The sequence below is a fragment of the Aythya marila genome (assembly GCF_965140915.1).
Source record: "Aythya marila genome assembly, chromosome: 6".
Taxonomy (NCBI): domain Eukaryota; kingdom Metazoa; phylum Chordata; class Aves; order Anseriformes; family Anatidae; genus Aythya; species Aythya marila.
In genome coordinates, this window is record NC_139047.1 from 1,906,594 (window position 1) to 1,923,726 (window position 17,133).

General features: G+C 37.0%; 2 protein-coding genes across 4 annotated transcripts in view; both read left to right on the top strand.

The window, feature by feature from the left end:
* The window catches only part of STK17B (serine/threonine kinase 17b), a 30,221-nt gene extending 19,730 nt beyond the window's left edge, over window positions 1–10,491 (top strand). For all 3 annotated transcript variants that reach the window (XM_082763829.1, XM_082763827.1, XM_082763828.1), the window contains exons 4-8: window positions 3,414–3,558; window positions 3,837–3,963; window positions 4,874–4,922; window positions 6,388–6,567; window positions 7,710–10,491. In XM_082763829.1, coding sequence (XP_082619955.1) covers window positions 3,414–3,558; window positions 3,837–3,963; window positions 4,874–4,922; window positions 6,388–6,567; window positions 7,710–7,992 — 784 coding nt within the window. In that variant the 3' untranslated portion in view covers window positions 7,993–10,491. The remainder of the gene's footprint in view (window positions 1–3,413; window positions 3,559–3,836; window positions 3,964–4,873; window positions 4,923–6,387; window positions 6,568–7,709) is intronic.
* A 4,107-nt stretch (window positions 10,492–14,598) lies between these two features.
* DNAH7 (dynein axonemal heavy chain 7) overlaps window positions 14,599–17,133 on the top strand; it is a gene marked incomplete at its 5' end in the record, with an annotated part of 109,270 nt that continues 106,735 nt past the window's right edge. Inside the window, one exon of the mRNA XM_082763209.1 lies at window positions 14,599–14,613. Within this exon, the coding sequence (XP_082619335.1) occupies window positions 14,599–14,613 (15 nt within the window). The remainder of the gene's footprint in view (window positions 14,614–17,133) is intronic.

Here is a 17,133-nt window from a genome sequence, read left to right on the forward strand (position 1 = left end):
TTGCTGTAATTTAAACCTTTGAATTTGTACATGTATTTTGTTACATCCGTAGCTAATTGGTTATGTCAAACAATGTAGAACAGAGGCATAAAACAAAATACACTAAAACCAATACTAGTTCTGTACTCAAAATTTAAAATGTGGACTGATAAAGGCATTTTTAAGGGACTGCTATCAAAATACATATATATATATATTTTCTCTTCCTCGCTGCATAACTCAGTTCCGTAAACACTTTGAATCTTGATTTCAAATTGAAATAGTTCTGGTGCCTGTAAATACTGTCTCACTCAGTAGGATAATTTTAATTAAAACCTTACCATTTAATTTGCGCAATTCATTTCTTGTGTTAGTTGGATTAAAAAATATATATATCCTTTGATCAATTTTCAGATCAGGCTAATATAAAACCTGAACACACATGCTAGGGTTTGTTTTAATTGTTGTGTTTTTTTTCTTAAAGAATCTCTCATGTCGAGCTGACCAGAGAGAATCCCATAGAAGGTGCATAATGCTTTGATGCAACCTAAAACATACAAAAGCAAGCAAACAATACTTGCTGATAGCAAGTACGTAGATTTCAGAGAAGCTGGGCAATTCCATCCTCTAAAAAGTGCAGTTACTACGTGATACTTCTTGATGATTGAAATTTGCAATTCGTTTGCAGATTTTGAACTTCTAAAGTTAGTGTTTTTCTTGCTTTAAAACTGTTTAGCTTCTGTAGCTGTTTCCTCCAAAATTCACATCTTTTATTAGATGCCCTTGTGGCTGCTCATAATCTCTGAAAACTAGTCTTCTAATGTGGGAATTAGTTTGAATTTGAATTATTCATCATATTTGATGTATGTGTAAATGTTCAGAGTGTAAGAAACGAAAATGCTGTTGGTAAAATGAGCTCAGCAAGGCTTTCTCTAAGTAGAATTTAAGTTTTGCGTATAAAGTATTTGAAGAAATGGTGATCTGCACACGCTGTGATAAATTCCTTTTAATTTTTCAAATTTAGCTAGATTATTTTCAAAGAAGAAAAGAGAAATGCCTTTTTTCTTCAAACTAAATGATCCCTAACACATTATTTGAGAGAGGCCTGAAATAGTAATATAGAAGTAAAGACAAAGTCCAGATGACGAGTTTTGAACTTATTATCAATAACGAGTTCCCATAAAGGCTGTACTGATTTTCCTAGCTCAGCCAACTCTGTCTCGCATATTAGAGCCCTGTCACGAAACAACTTCCTTGTACTACGGTGGTGTTAATCCTAATGGTCTGCTTTGTAGTAGTGTTCAGAAGACTTGTAGTAAATGTTCCTAGTGCTGTTGGAATAAGCAGAGGGCTGATTATACTTCTAAATTGTCCTTCTGTAGCAGAATATATATATTCTCATTATTTTTAGAACTCTGCAGTCCCTTCGTCATAGAGTAGTTAATAAGCATTTCCCATTTTACTGTATTTTTCCTGCTGCATACGGTCCTTACTAATGTTGGATTGTATTGATAGGGTTATTTGGAAGATGCAAGAATCAGATTGTGTAAGTGCACATTTTCTGAATAAAGAGAAACGAATTCAATTAATGCTCTTAATAAGGCAAAGCATCTTCACTGCTTTGTTTTGTTCTCAGCAGCCTTCCTGATGATACTGAGGGTATGTTGGCTTTTTTGGCCTGCTGCTGCACAGCAGTAGAGTTACTTCAAAGAACTCGGTCAAAACTTCCTGAGCTGTACCTTTCAGTTCAAAGTTTGGCATTATGTAGTATTGCATTATGTTATTTTTCTGAAGATACCTTACATTTGTGTATGCTATAGCTCATCTGGTACTCTTTTACTCACTTTCTCAGTTGGTGGCTCTCAGCCGAACTCATTTGCTTAATGACTTCCCTGAACTGGGGAGCCAGAAAGAGGATGTTGTGTTCTAACTGTGGTCTGCAGTAGAGTCAGTAGGTAAAGTCACTTGCGTCAACCTACTTGCTCTGCTTCTGGTATTACAGGACAAGGTGCTGTTGGCCTTTGCTCGCATTCGGCTTGCTGTCTTTAATGTCCCCCAAATCATTTTCAGCAGAACTGTTCAGCTCTTTACCCATCTGGCCCACCTGTCCAGACCATAATGTTGTAACTTGGGTACAAGAATACTATGGGAGACAGTGCTGAAATCTTTGCTAAATTTGAAATCTCATAGCTACATTTTGTCATAAAGGCAGTGAGGTGTTATTGACACCTCCCATAGCTTCAGCAGGTTAGTAACTGTTTATCCACATTGTCCATTATCTTATCTCTTTATAGGCTATTATATTGCTAATGATGGAATTCAGGCTTACTGAGCTGTAGTTTTGAGGTAACCCTTTATTCTTGAGAGAGAAACTTCAGGCGGTTAGAGCAGGCTGAACAATGATTTCATACCCGGCTTGAAAGGAAACAGCTGACACTGTGGCAACATGTAGAGTGCAACTAAGAAACCACATTCAAGATGATTACCCAAGGTTATTTCCATGTTTCTTTTATGCTTTAGTAATGGTAGGGTTCTGTAAGTAAACAACAGCCTTCTTTGAGGAAGGCATGTTGAGATGCTGTGTAAAATAAATAAACGCATGTAATGAAGCTTGTCAATCTCATACTTGTTGCTAGTGTGGAAATGGTAACTATCACAGTGACAGAGCTAAGTCCTTGTATTTCAGCATATTCTATATCTACAAGAGTTTGTGAACATACTGCTCACCAGCTGACCAGGCAGCTGTGTATTGCAGTGTGCTAGATTTTATTCCTTGTAGCTCTCTGACAGAACTGATTTCTAGTCTTCTAGTTACTAGTTACTGGTCTTCTAGTACCTATGGTAGCAAGTAGGCAGTTTCTTCTCATTCCAGAGATATTCTTCAGCAACTCTCTCTGTTCTGTTCATTGCATTGTGGTTTGTACCAGTGTTGGACTTTTCAGTCCCCAAATCAGAGAATAGGAATACTGGTTGGTTTTATTGCTTCAAGTTATTTATGGAACCAATTGAAAAATTTTAAGGTTTAACTTGTAAAGGTGTCTTCTATTAGGGAATGGTGATAGAACTGATCACCCTCAAGGCATCTTCAGGCTCACTGACAAGATAGCAGGCTTGAATTTTCCAAGGAATTATGAGGAATTTAGCCACAACATTCAATTTTACCCTCTGAACTATTGTTGCCAGCTATGAGGAAAGAAAAAGCATCACCAGGTCTTATTTTTTCCCCTTTTCTAAGTGTTTACATAACTTGTTTTGGGATTAATATGTTCAAAGAAGAAGAAAAAATATTCTCAGACTCTAGGATGAATATTTAGTAAATAGCTACTGATAAATGAATATATATTTAATTATATAAATAGATACTATATATAAAACTTCATAACCAAGCTTAAATTTTCAAATTTAACATATTAGTGTTCCTGAATGTGTTTCAGTGCTGCTGGAGGAGAAATCTTTAACTTATGTGTCCCAGATCTGGATGACAGAATTGGTGAAAGTGATATAATAAGACTTATAAGGCAAATACTTGAAGGACTTTGCTGCTTGCATGAAAACAATATTGTTCATCTTGATTTAAAGGTGAGGCTGCATCAGACTTTCTTTTTCTTTTTTTTTTTTTTTTTAAGTACGCAGTCTTCAGTTTGATACTGATAATCAAAATCATTTGCTGAATACATAGCAAAGATGAGAAAACCCAGTATACTAGAGATTAAATACTTTTTTAAAAAATAAAATTCAGTAACCTAAATAAAATTGAGTAATATAAACTGAGATGTCATTTGGTATATTATGGCTTTTTTTTTTTTTTTTTAAATATTATATTTTATGAATTGAGAATTAAATGTTTTCTATTCTAGCCTCAAAATATTTTGCTGAGCAGCATCAATCCTCTTGGTGATGTGAAAATTGTAGATTTTGGCATGTCTCGGAAGATTGAGAGTACTAGTGAACTGCGGCAAATCATGGGAACAACAGAATACCTAGGTAAGGAAGAGTCGCTTCACTGTTTCTGATGGGTGGTTTTGAAGAAAATGCTGATGTAATATGCTTATCAACTTATCAGTTGTTGCTGGAGAGCAAACAACAGGACAAGTCAACATGTTGTTTTGAGATGCTCTTTTTTTTTTTTTAGAGAAGTTAACAAATACTTGCACACAAAACAAATTTATATTATAAAGGGCACCGTATTTTGTGCTGCATAGTATTCAACCTGTTGCTGCAGACTATAAAGCTATCAGGAATTTTTGGAAATTAAATCCTTGGTATTAGAGTAGAAATACAACATTAGCATTCACTCACAAAGACCTGTTCTATGAATTCGGAGTGTTGTCATCTGTATGATGATATAATGAAATCAAAATATTCCTGGGAAAGTGAAAAATCTCCTTTAACACTTGGCCTTCTGAGGGACAGGTGTCCTTAAAAAAATTGCCTACACTTGTGGTTTTTAAGAGTACTTGAATCTGTAGTGAATAGTATCTTATCCAACATATGCTTACTGCTACTGGCCCTAAAATTGGCTTGGTCACCTGGCTTTGCAGTGTTAATATGCTGGAGGCTTTATGCATTCCCTATAATAAGCTGTGTGCCTGAAAATCTATAAGCAAAATCTTTTAGGTGCATACATCTGATTTGGAAATATTTTGGGACTGGGACAGAATAGGCTCAAACCAATATGATGTCATTTCAGTCTGAACCAGTTATATTTCAGTGTCTGAATAACTGGAATAGCCTTTTTTTCCACCCTTTGAAAAAATAAAGTTGAAAACCACATGCTTAATCTCTTAATAATGATTACCAAAAGCTGTCAGAAATGTACCGTATGATTCAAGTTCTCTTGGATAATGTGCCTGTTAAATTGTCTTTTTTTTTTCTTTCTCATCCCTTTCTGTAGCTCCAGAAATCTTAAACTACGATCCTATTACCACAGCTACAGATATGTGGTAGGTTGTATTTGTTAATTCATTTCATTGGGGTAGGCAGGACCAGTTAACCGTCTGGGTGCCAGATCCAGACTCTGCCGCAGTTTTATCTGGCTTACAAGAATACTGTTCTGTTGGATGGGCTGAACAGACGAGGGGAGAGCTGGGAGAGGAAGGAGTGCTTAGGATATAAACTAGAGCTTTGAGGAATTACTGTATGAGGGTCTGTTGCACACCTACTATGAAGTGAAGTGGCTTCTGAACATACAGAGTGTACTTTTTTGATCTAAGGAAGTAGCAACTGTCAGCATACATGAGGTATTAATTACTGTTGGACAAAATGCTTCAGGTTATTACCTACTTGGGGACACTCCTCCCTCACCACTTTTGTATCATTAAATAATCTTATAATGGCAATTTTAAGTATGTTAACTTTCTACTTTAGAGGAGTATCAGTTTCTACAGAATGTCATAAAAATGAGTTAAGTATCTTAAACTAATCTACAGCTTTAATTTAATGAACCATATTAGGGTAAAGGCTAGCTTTGAGATGCTTCCTTGAAAATGTAACGTTCCCATGTTCTGTATATTTTTATATATAATTATATAGATTGTGCATCTATATAATTGAATTTCAGTTTTAAAAGTTGCTGTGATCTAGTTACTCCATTGAAATTCTCAACTCATAACATTAATTAAATCTATTCATGATTTATTTTTTTTTACAACTTATTTGCCTACTCTTGTGGGAAGACACAAGAATTAACTATTGGCATTCTACTCAGAACCCTGAACACTGCAGCTACATACTTCCACACTGTAATGTGTAGTAAGGTTTGACACTTTGATCAGAAAACCATTTTTTCTGTGCATCCAAAAAAACCCTCCAAGATACTATAATAAATTGTATGATTTGTAGTACTCGCATTTGTGTGCTTAGGGAAAAAAATCTCAGCAAGAGGATGCTGTAGCACAAATCAGGTCCTGATTGTATAGACAGGTGGACAAAATCTCCATCTTTGATACTTCTTTCGGAATTATTGTGAAAGAAGGGTTGTCTTTTATTTACATGCAAATTAGAAAGGTGGTTGGTTTTTTTTTTTTTTTGTTATTGTTCTTCAGTCCTGTCTTCCAGAACTGCCGTATCTCAAAGAACAGTCTGTGTAAAAGTTGTATTTTTCCTTTTCATAATAGTCTCCACGGCAGGAAAAGAAAGGTTTATTGAAAGTAAGCAATAGCAATTAAAAACAAAACAAAACAAACCCCTCTCCCTTCCTGGAGATTTGAAGTGCAGTTTCTTGTGTGTGTACATGCATCCGTGTTTCAATCGCATAGAACTTAGAGATCACATCCTGGTTTTAATTCTTTGAGTGTGGCACACATCAAGAAGTTTGATCTGCAGCACAACAAATGGGGGGGGGGAGGGAAGTGGATGCTATATTGCTTAGGTATCCTCATAGAATTTTACATTGTGTTCTTACCCCAGGAACATAGGTGTAATTTCGTACATGCTGCTTACACAAGAATCTCCGTTTGTGGGAGCTGACAATCAAGAAACTTACCTTAATATATCTCAAGTTAACGTGGATTATTCAGAAGAAACATTTTCATCAATTTCACAGCCTGCCAAAGACTTCATCCAAAAACTTCTCATAAAAAATCCAGAGTAAGTAACAAATTCTTCAGGACAAGAATCTTACCTTTTATGTCTGCGAGCACATAGAAAACGTGAATGTTAATTTGGGAGTTTAGTATCATTGATGTGATCAGTTAGACGTTTCACAATGCACTGGTATTATCAGCTAGATATTTTAAAGTGTAGGTTTCTGCTTTCTCATGTATGAGAAGGATCTTTGGTTCACTAGCTGTTATTGTAGTCAGGGTTATGCTTTGAGTTTGCTCAATTTTTCATATTTTGACTTTGTGTATTTCATTCAGAGGACAGATTATTAATGAATTTTATGAAATGTATTCTGGAAAGATCAGATTCTTGTCTACAATTTAACCTTCCATTACACAATTTGGAGAGAGAAAATGTCATCTTTCTGATGCATGCATTCATGTTTCCTGACTTACCTTTTAATACGTCTTATAGAAAAACTTGTCTGTGTTGTGACTGAGCATATATTCTTCAGGAACACGTACCTGTGTGTATATATGCATAGTGCTTTGCATGTTCAGTCTTGTCAAAAAAAATCACAATCAAAAGCACAAACTTTTCTTTGCTTCTAATACATAATTCTATAAATCAGCTTTCTTTGGGTGTTTAGAGTCTAATCAAGGCCTTTCAAAGTAGCTGAACTTTGACAAAATTGTAAAAATTATAGGGATCAACTATGTCTGTGCTTGCTGTGTAGTGTTAAATATGGATTTTTTTTAACCGTTGCAATAGCAAAATGCACTAAAAAAGACCCAAAAGGTGTTTGTACTGGAGGATAATGTTTTATAAAGTCAGCTAGCTGTGTTCTAATAAGCATCATCAGGAATCATCATTTACATGTATATTGCTGTGTATTGTCACTTGTGGTGATACAGTAGTTACTATCAGAAAGCCTGCAAGCAAGCAGGAGTGCCCCTGTCTGGTTGAGACAAAGGTCCTTTGATAGGAGGGGATTATGAAGGAAAATGATATCCATGAAGTTCTTACTTTGAGGAAATCGGCACGCTGTATAAATTCACGTCTGGACAGGGTCAAGGAATACTGTCAATTCTGATGTATGCAGAGAAATATTAAGCAGAAATATTTTAATTCCATTTGTAGTGTTTCTGAAATTAACTTAAGCAACTTTTGATACTTCTTTTTCAAAGGGAAAGACCCACAGCAGAGGCCTGTCTCTCCCATTTCTGGTTGCAGCAAGGGGAGTTCATACTCTTGCACAGCCCTGAAGAAACTTGCTGCCCTTCTCTGATGCCAGGACATATAACAAAATGCTCAGAAGAGTGGAATGTAAAATCCAGTTGTAATGGTACTTGTAGCAACAAGGAAGACAAAGAAAACATTCCAGAGGACAGCAGTACTGTCTCCAAACGTTTCCGGTTTGACGATTCATTGCAGTATCCCCAAGACTTCATGACAGACTTTGTATGTTAATATGTAATGTAGACTTTTTTCACAAAAAGGAATTTAACATAATCTTTTCCAGTGGTGAATATAAGATTATGGCTTGCCAATTTGTGCAGTGTTGGTATACTGGAAATGCACTTTGATTCTTTTATGCTGGTACTTCCTTTTCTATCCGTTGCTGGCAATGGATTTCACTCCTGAGAAATCGGGGTTGTAGCACCAATAAAATGAATTATTTTTTGAAGAAGGTATAATTAAGTATTTTTGCACTTTTCAAGTTTTAATCCAAAAACAATGCCAGATTAAAACCAGGAAAAAGAGTTTATTTAAACTAATTTTCAGAGTTTTTGTCTAAACCTCAAGCTTTGCCAAACAGTGGCTGAATAACATGTACATTTTTATGACTAGCCTTAAGAACTTGATCTAAGCACGGAAAGTGAATCTAGCTGTTTTAATAGGCTTATTTGGGCTATGATAGGTCTGTTGGGGCCATTTGGAATACTGCTTTCTCTCTGGGATCATTAGTAGTTCAGGAAATGTTTCTGTCATATAAATCTGGTCTGCCTAGGGATTATAATGCATATTCTGCCTGATTTCTCCTGTGTTGGATCTCTGTAATGCTTGAACAGAAAATGGGTAGATTGTCAGTCCTTGTGCCTAATGATCTGGCTCTTACCAGTGAGTTGTATTTGAAGAGGGTGAGATTCCCATGCTGTTGTGAATATTTGATACACTTGCTAGTTTGCTTCCATAAAACCTCTGGAATAGAGTTGTCCGCCTGCGTTGATCTATTCCTAATCTTAAAATGAGCAAACACCAAATGACAAAAATCCCCTTCATAGTTAAAATTAATAACTGAATAATCTGAAAATAACTATTTTTGCCAGTAAAAACTTTCAAAAACCTTTAAAACTTTTATTATGCCCTTTTAGTGTAGATGGGCAGTGTATTTTTCTATCAATTACTGTTATTCACAATAACTTAGCTTCTTGCCCTCTCTCAGAAATGGACTGCAGTGTGTTAATATTTAAAGACAAACTATCCAATGCTTGTTTTTAAGCCTTTAAATTTGCTTTGTTTAGTGGGTTTGTGTTTAAGTTACATCCCTTCTAATTCCTGGTACTAGTCTCTGAGAAATAGTGCCTGTGTCAAATTTCAGCTTAGAGCAAATAACAGTCATGTCTCAACAGCCTGAAACTAATAATCTACCATTGAAATACTGACAAGATAAGATCCTAATCATAACACTGAGGCTGGAAGTCTGTTTGTGTAGGTAATGTATTAAAACACCTATAAATATTTGGAAAGTAAATAGCACTTCAAAGTAATTTGGGGATTTTCTACTCCTCAGAGCTTAGACTTAGTACTCTTTTGATTTGGTTTGTTTTGTATAATAAAATATCACAATCTGATGATCTTTTCAAGTGTGCCTGTAGATCTGACAATAGCTAGGCAGATTGAGGTTTTTTATTTTATCTTCATGAAAGAAAGAAACAATTTTTTATTTTTTTAAATTTTTTTACAAAGATTTTAATGCAAGGTTTCATGGGGGAAGTTCAGGACTGTTGTCTGTTATTTTGGGTGACATTTCTGTTGACAAGTGAAGTCAGCTGAGATGTATTCATCTTATATTTGCAGAAGTAAAAGAAATAAAAATTTTAAAAAATCTGAAACTTAATCTCAAGTGAAATGAAATTATAGCATGGATAAAGCTCAGATGCTTAGGCATATAAATGAACTGCACTGACTCTCCTCTATGTATTTTATTTACAGTGATAATGATAATATATAATTATAAAATGAGTTTGCTGGAGGTAGTTGGATTGTGTTCAGGTACTTCATAAACTTACTTTTCAAAGTCCTTATTTTTAAACTATTTTATGCAGACATGTTTAGAAGTTAACATTCACTGAAGATAAAGAATAAAATGTAAAAAAGCTGTAATGGATAAAGGTAGAAAGGTGTTGCATTTTAAGTCTCCAGAATTATTACTGCTCTGAAATTACAGCTGGGAAGCCTGTGAAAGTCTTTGTACTAGTGTTCTGTTTTTTAGCATCTGAAAATAAAGCTGAAAGCATATGCCAGCACTTTATGAAAAAGTTATTATTCCTTAAAATTTTTATCATGTTATCTGATGTTTACATTTCTTACTACTTTTGGAGCTAACTTATCTTTAAATTTAAAAAATAAAAATAAATTGGACTTATCCAAGAAACTTACGTTTTGAAGTTTGTACTTCATGTAAATTCAAAATATGCCTTGAATCAGTTTGTTTGGATCAGCATGTTGGATTTATTTTAAAAATATTAATGTGCATACATAACTTCTGTTGAATGTAAATACATACATCGTAGAAAATTTTTAGCCCGTCTTGCTTCCTGCCATATTACTGGAGATTATGAATTGTAAACGAGTGGTGAGTAACTCATCATCATGAGCGATGGTGATCATTTTAAGATGACTGAAGACGTATTTCAATGCAGTTCATGACCTTTTTATATTAAAAAAGTAATAAACTTTTCCTTTTTTCAAAAGTTCTGTTTTCATTTCTTCACAGAATGGTTGCGTTTGGAAGAGATCTCTGGAGGTCATCTGGTCCAACCCCCTCCCTCCCTCCCCCCAGCTCAAGCAGGGCCACCTGGAGATCCATCCCAGGATTGTGTGTAGCTGGCTTTTTGAGCATCTCCAAGAAAGGGAAGGGTAGGATTGCCTCCCTTGACCTGCTGGCAGTACTGTGCCTCATGCAGCCCAGGATACCATTAGTGAGCTGCCTTTGCAGAAAGGGGATGCTGCTGGCACATATTCAGCCTGGTGGCCACCAGGACCTCATCTCCGTTTCTGCAAAGGTGTTTTCCAGTTGGGTGGCTCCCAGTGTGTGTTGGTGCCCAGGGCTGTTCCTCCCTGACTGCAGGATTCCTGTTAAATTTCATGGCTTATTTATCTGGCCTGTTGAGGTCCCTGTGGAGGGCTGCACAATGCCATCAGTCGCTCCTCCCACTTTTGTGTCATCTGTAAACTTTCTGAGGGTGCATTCTGCCCCATCATCCAGATCATTAATAAAGATGTTAAACAGGACTGGACCCAGTACTGACACCACGAGTTACTTGCCTCCAACCAGACTTTGTGCCACTGATCACCATTGTCTGGGCCTAGCTGCTCAGGTTTCAATCCACCTTACTTTCTGCCCATCCAGCCCCATGTATCAGTAGTTCACATAGGAGGATCTTACGTGGGATAGTATCAAAAGCCTTTCTGAAGCAGAGGTAGACATTATCTACTACCCTCCCCTCAGCTATCAGGCCAGTTGTTTCTTTGCAGAAGTTTATCGAGCTGGTCAAGCATGATTTCCTCTCAGTGAAACCATGCTGACTACTACTAATGAATCAACTAACTTGCTAGAACATCTTTATGTCTAAAATACAGACACATTAATGGTTCCTATTTCAGACGTAAAAAGATGGTTCCTATATACATAATAATCTAGTCTTGCAGTATTTATTGAGGTGGTATTTTTTATGGTAGATTCTAATGGCTTTTGCCATGTAAGGAAATTTAAATTGAATGTTTGTTACACAAATATTAGCCTTTTAGGGCACTATCTGTACAATTGTTTAATTTTCAAGTAGAAGTCTAAATTATTTAAAAACAAAAACAAAAAACAACCTCACAAAAACTATAGGAAAGCAGTTTACATTCAAAAGAAATATAACTCATTTTCATGGCCTGAACACTACATTTCCTACAAAGGCACATTTCATTGATGAAATGAAAGCTTTCCCATTGTTAGAAATGCACAAATGAGCTTTCTCTTCAGTGAAAGAAATAGTGTATTCTTGTGTTTGTATTCTGCTGTTGTTTGCAGCATAAAGTTCAGAAATAATTTGACCATTTATTTCCTGTATAAGTTCTATAAATTCTTATCAGGAATGCTGGTCTACTTTATTTTATGAGACATCTAGAAAACAAAGTGTTCTGTTTAATACTAGCAGTGATTTGAAACACCTTCAACCTTTTCAAAAGTCTAAGGAAGGAGAAAAAGAAAAATATATGGTTTAGATTATAACTGACTATCTTTTTAACAAGACAGTTGTGACTGTTCTTGCCAAATAAAGTAAGTTATAAGTTATGCTTGGAAAAACACACTGTAAAGTCAGGGCAAGATAAAAGCATGTAATTGATATGCATTTGTTTCAGGAACCAATCCTCCTGTGCCTTACAAACCTGGAAGCTGATGGACTTGAAAATACTGCTTGGCCATCTCAATGTTAGAGGAGCAAGCAAGATACGAGATAAATTAGTGTGTAGAAAGTTTATCAAGTTAAAGGTACGATTACAGAGCCGAACTGCTACACCACCTATCACTGCATGAGAGTACAAGGAAATTCCTTAACCAAAAGCAGGTACATGAGTTATGACGTAAAAATTCGTAGGTAGTCAGGCCTAATAAATAAAGGCTAGGCTAACACACGAAATATTCAAAGAATCAATCATTTGATGTGACAGTGCTAGCTTTTGCTGTTTTCGCAATACAACAGGAAGATAAAGGATGATTTTTGACCTGGTAACACCTGTCATGAAAGTGTTGCCCTCCAGTGAAATGAAGATTTCACTTTTGAGAAAAGCACAAATAAAAACTTCCTGTGACAAATGCATTTTACAGACAGAGTTAGTATATCAGCATTACTTATGCTGAGCACAAAGTATTCATATTATGATATTCTTGATAGTAAGGACTTTTTTTTTTTTTTAAACTGGGACTGATAGGTGCCTCTGAGGAAGGAAAAAAAAACTTCCTGAAATTACTTTTAAAGTAATGCACAAATCTAAGAATTCTAAATTCTTGTACATACAGGAGTTATTACATTTGTTAAACTGTACTTTTAAGTGTTGTTTATTGGTTCTTAACAAAACACACAAAACATGCCAGTAACTACTGCAGTTAAAAAGTGAAGCATTTTTAATTTCCTAATAAGATAATGAAAAAACAAAACGTCACTTTCTAACAGAAGGAGTTGTAATGCGCAACAGCATATGGCAATGTGCACTGAAAGTGCTACTGCCTTTGTATACATGGTTTCTAATAGTTGAAAACCTCATAATTAAAGAGAAATAGCAAGGATTTCCTGTTCTTTGGCCAGATTATTATGTATTATAGCTAGTACAGCATATGGCTTGTTTAAATCTCCCTATCGTGTGTTTGGGTATGAGGGTATTTCTCGCTTCAGGATCAAAGCTTTGGTACTATTTTAGAAAATGAGTCTGGACTTCAAACTAATGCTGCATTTTCTACAACTGGACAAAGCAAAAAAATCCCCACTGGTTCTTTGCCTGTGTTATTTTATCATAGGGACTTTTAAGCTTAAAACTCTGTGTCTTATAATGTACAGTACGTAGGTAACAGCCCTGAGTCAGAGGTCATTTGCAGGGATTTTCCAGCAGGCTAACTCCACTGCTGAGTTACCATCTTTTATGCATTACTAGCATGAAAACATTCAAAACCTCTTATTTAAAATTCACACAAATTATCTCACATTGCAATAGCTACTTCATATCCCATTGAAATCCAAACATGGCCACAGTAAAATGCTAGAAATCATACTAATCATAACATTTTATTTGCACTGGTCAGCATCAGATTCATAATGTAGGGCACATCCATTTACTGCCAATGAAACTGAAAGATTTTTATTTATTATATTCTTTAGTTTGCCTACTTGTGTGGGGCAGAGGCAAGTGGTTTTAATACAACAGCTGTTGTGCGTAAGATCAACTGACTTCAAATTGCATGATGTGGCGCCTGAAAAACCTTAGGTGGTTGTTGTGGTTTAGACATCAGAGTTAATTAAGAATGTTTCTGAAAGCACAGCTGAACTTATGTATGTTTAGTTGGAGTACACGTCTCAGTGCTTAGCCTAAAAACAGGCAGCTGAATTCACTCATCTGCTAATTTAAAAGCTAGGAAGGAATGCCTACTTAAACAGCAGCGAATAGTGCGTACTTCTCAATGTTAAATCTCATTTTGATGGACTTGGCAGGCCCCAGAAGGGTGTCAAACACTTTCTACTTAGAAGACAATCTCAGTGAAGTAACAGCAAAGTTTAAATTCTACTTTCTGAAACTGGAAATACATTGCAACAGCTTAAAACAAGCCTCCCAAATGTCACCCGTTCAGTTGATTATCAGCTGGCAAACTGCTTTTCCTCAACTACAACACCTGTGTGTAGCCTGGCTTAAATTTAACACGCAGGCGGCCTCACCGAGCACACCAGAGGCCTCCTCAAGTGTTTACAGAATGCAAGCTAGGACTTGGCTTTAAGTTTGGTGTTGTTCTCTCAGTTTCTCCTTTGCAGCAGGTACTGGGTGAGGCTTCCTCAAGACCACGGTTCTGCTGCTTAAGACAACGGATTGCAGTTGGGGGAATAATATCTAATTACAGCTGCTTTGTGACATTTTGTTACGCTGAGGTGAAGAATGACAGTTCCGATTGAAGCCTCTAACACCAACAAGGGAGGCGGTGGGGGGGGGGGAGCGGCCGTTGGGAGCGGCCGTTGGGGCGCGCGCTGCTGCCAGGCAACAGCGTCCCCTCAGCGCAGCTGCGCGCCCGGCCGCCCTCGGCCCTCATCGTGCGCGGAAATGGGCAGCGAGCAGGTAGGGGCTGAGGGGCGCCTGGCTGCCGAAGGGGTTGTTTTTTATTTATTTTCCTTGTAAAGTACGAAGAGATTTTAATGTAGTCAGTCTGTTTCTAGAACTGCAGAAGCCTTAAATGCTGAAGATAAACTCCAAGAGAAATGTCTAACTGTGCACGTGGTTTTTCATTGTTGGGCATTAGCTGATATTAATTTGTATCATTTTGCTGGTGGCCTGATTGGTTTGTAGTTGGTTAATTTAATTACAAGGAGGAGTCCGCACCTTAAATCATGTTCTGTTGTGTAAGACAATCCTGATCTTTTCAATTTGGTTGGTTGGTTTTTGTTTCTGACTTCCTCGCTCTGATCTGTTTTCCTCTAAAGAAATGTCTGAAATATATTGAGAGAAATCCGTAACTTCCTTCAGTGGATTAAAAGTTCACTGATTTTTCTGTTATCGGGTGTTTCTCTTCTGCTGTGCATGTTAGTGGGTGTGTGTCAGACGCTCCTCGCTATCAGAAACAGTTCTCACTTCCAGGACTCTCTTTTTAGTCCATCTCACTGCCAGTGTAAGTTTACTGTGTGTTGTTAAAGAGTACTGGCTAATCTCAGCACTGAATTTGTCATTACCAGCAGGCTGGAGGTATAAACTGCAGTGCTGAATTTTGTTTTTCAGCAAAAGAAAATCGAAACAATCTGTGTAACGTTGCATGTGAAGACAAGATAGTCTTGGTCATTTTTGTATCCCTGTTATTTATAAGAACATCCAGGTCTCTGTTATTTGTTCCTAACCAGGAATCTAAGGATTGAGACGATAGACATAATCACGGAAAGCAATAGCTAGTACTTCTCTGGAAGTTCAAAAGCATTTTCTCCTGTACAAAAAGATCATTCCTCCTGTCCATGCCCTTGAGAGGACAGCAGTTAGTGTTCCTATCTTGCTGTAGAATCTGGACTAGAGAAACAATGAGTTCTAAATTTCATCCAGTTATGCAATGTGTGGAAAACAAAGAGAAAGTCTGTACTTCACATTGAGAAGCAGCAGAAGTGAATCCAGTTAGGGTCCAGCAGCTAGAAGCCTGTTGACAAACCAGGGCCCAGCAGACCGCTGGGATGGCTGGGGGGCTGCAGCTCTTAGGTATGCAGAGGGTCTGAGGGAACTTTTTTGTTCACCCTGAAGGTGTCCACTGTCTTCCACGACCTGAACCATAGAGAGATGGTGCCAGATGCCTCTTGGTGCTGTGCACCACCAAGAAGAAACAATGTTCTCAAGTGGTGGTGTAGAAAATGTTGACCGTGTATAAGGATAACATTCTTCACAAAGAGATGTTTAAGCAGTGGAGGAATTTGCCCAGAGAGGCAGTGCCTTTAAAGTTTTATGTTTCAGTCGGAGAAGGCCCTGAACAATCTGACCTAACTTCTTGTAGTTAATAAATACTGATTTGAGCAGGAGAGGTCCCATCCAGCCTACTTTTTTTTTTTTTTTTTTTTTTTCCCTACAATTCTCTGGTAGTGTGGTTGTATAAAGCCATATTCAAACTCCTCCAAACTCTGTCTGTAGGCTACACTGTGTCCTATAGGCTTATCAGCTTGGAAAGTGGCCATCTTATGATGCACTGCACGTTCACTATTAGGAGCCATATTCCTGCTAGTATCACAAAAGACTGGTAGCTGTCACACAACCTGTGGTATGGATATATATTTTTTTCTGATAAATGTTATATGACAAAGAAATAAATTGCTTCATATTTTCCCAGTAGATTTACAAGCTCTCCAATTACCAGACAAATATCGCAGTTGACATGTAGATCTTTCTGTATTGGTTGTAATACTGTAGTGTTTTTGTTTGGTTGTTGTTTCTTTGTCATTCCAGCCTACAAGACTGTTAGGGCTGGTAGAATTTCAATGATTTATTGTGTGTGAAAAATCTTGCACATGTACCCTGCTTATGCAAAAAAATAGATTAAAAATACCAGGATCTGCCTGCTTGGTGTTCTGAGCACTCCTGTTCACCAGGCATTTTGATCTCTGTTCCAGGTGAATCCAGATGGGTTTAATATCTCATCTGGGGGTGGGGGTGGTGGATTTTTTGTTCTTTGAAAGAGTAGCACTGTTGATTTGGAAACAGGATACTTCTTTGCTGTATGACTCCCACCTCTTACTGCTAGTGGTAGGCAAGGAGTTGCTCCCCATCGTGCTCAGAGGGACTGGAGTGGAAATGTGTTTGCTCCTCTTTCACAAGTTGGACCGTGTGTTTACACAGGAAGTCGGTTTATGAAGAGATTGCTAACAACTGATATCTCTATACTTACTTTATCACTTTGTCAAATCCTGCTCTTTTGACAGAAGTCTTCTGTTTTGACAGAAGAAGAAGGCTTTTCGGAGCCTGGTTTGATTTTTTTTTTATTTTGCTTCAGAATTGCAAAATTCATGTGAATGCTTAAATGCCAAACTCGGGGAGTTCTACTGCACAACTGTACTGCAAATGGTATTAAACCTGGCTTGCTTAAGGGTAGCTCTTGTATGTATGCATAGAACTCCT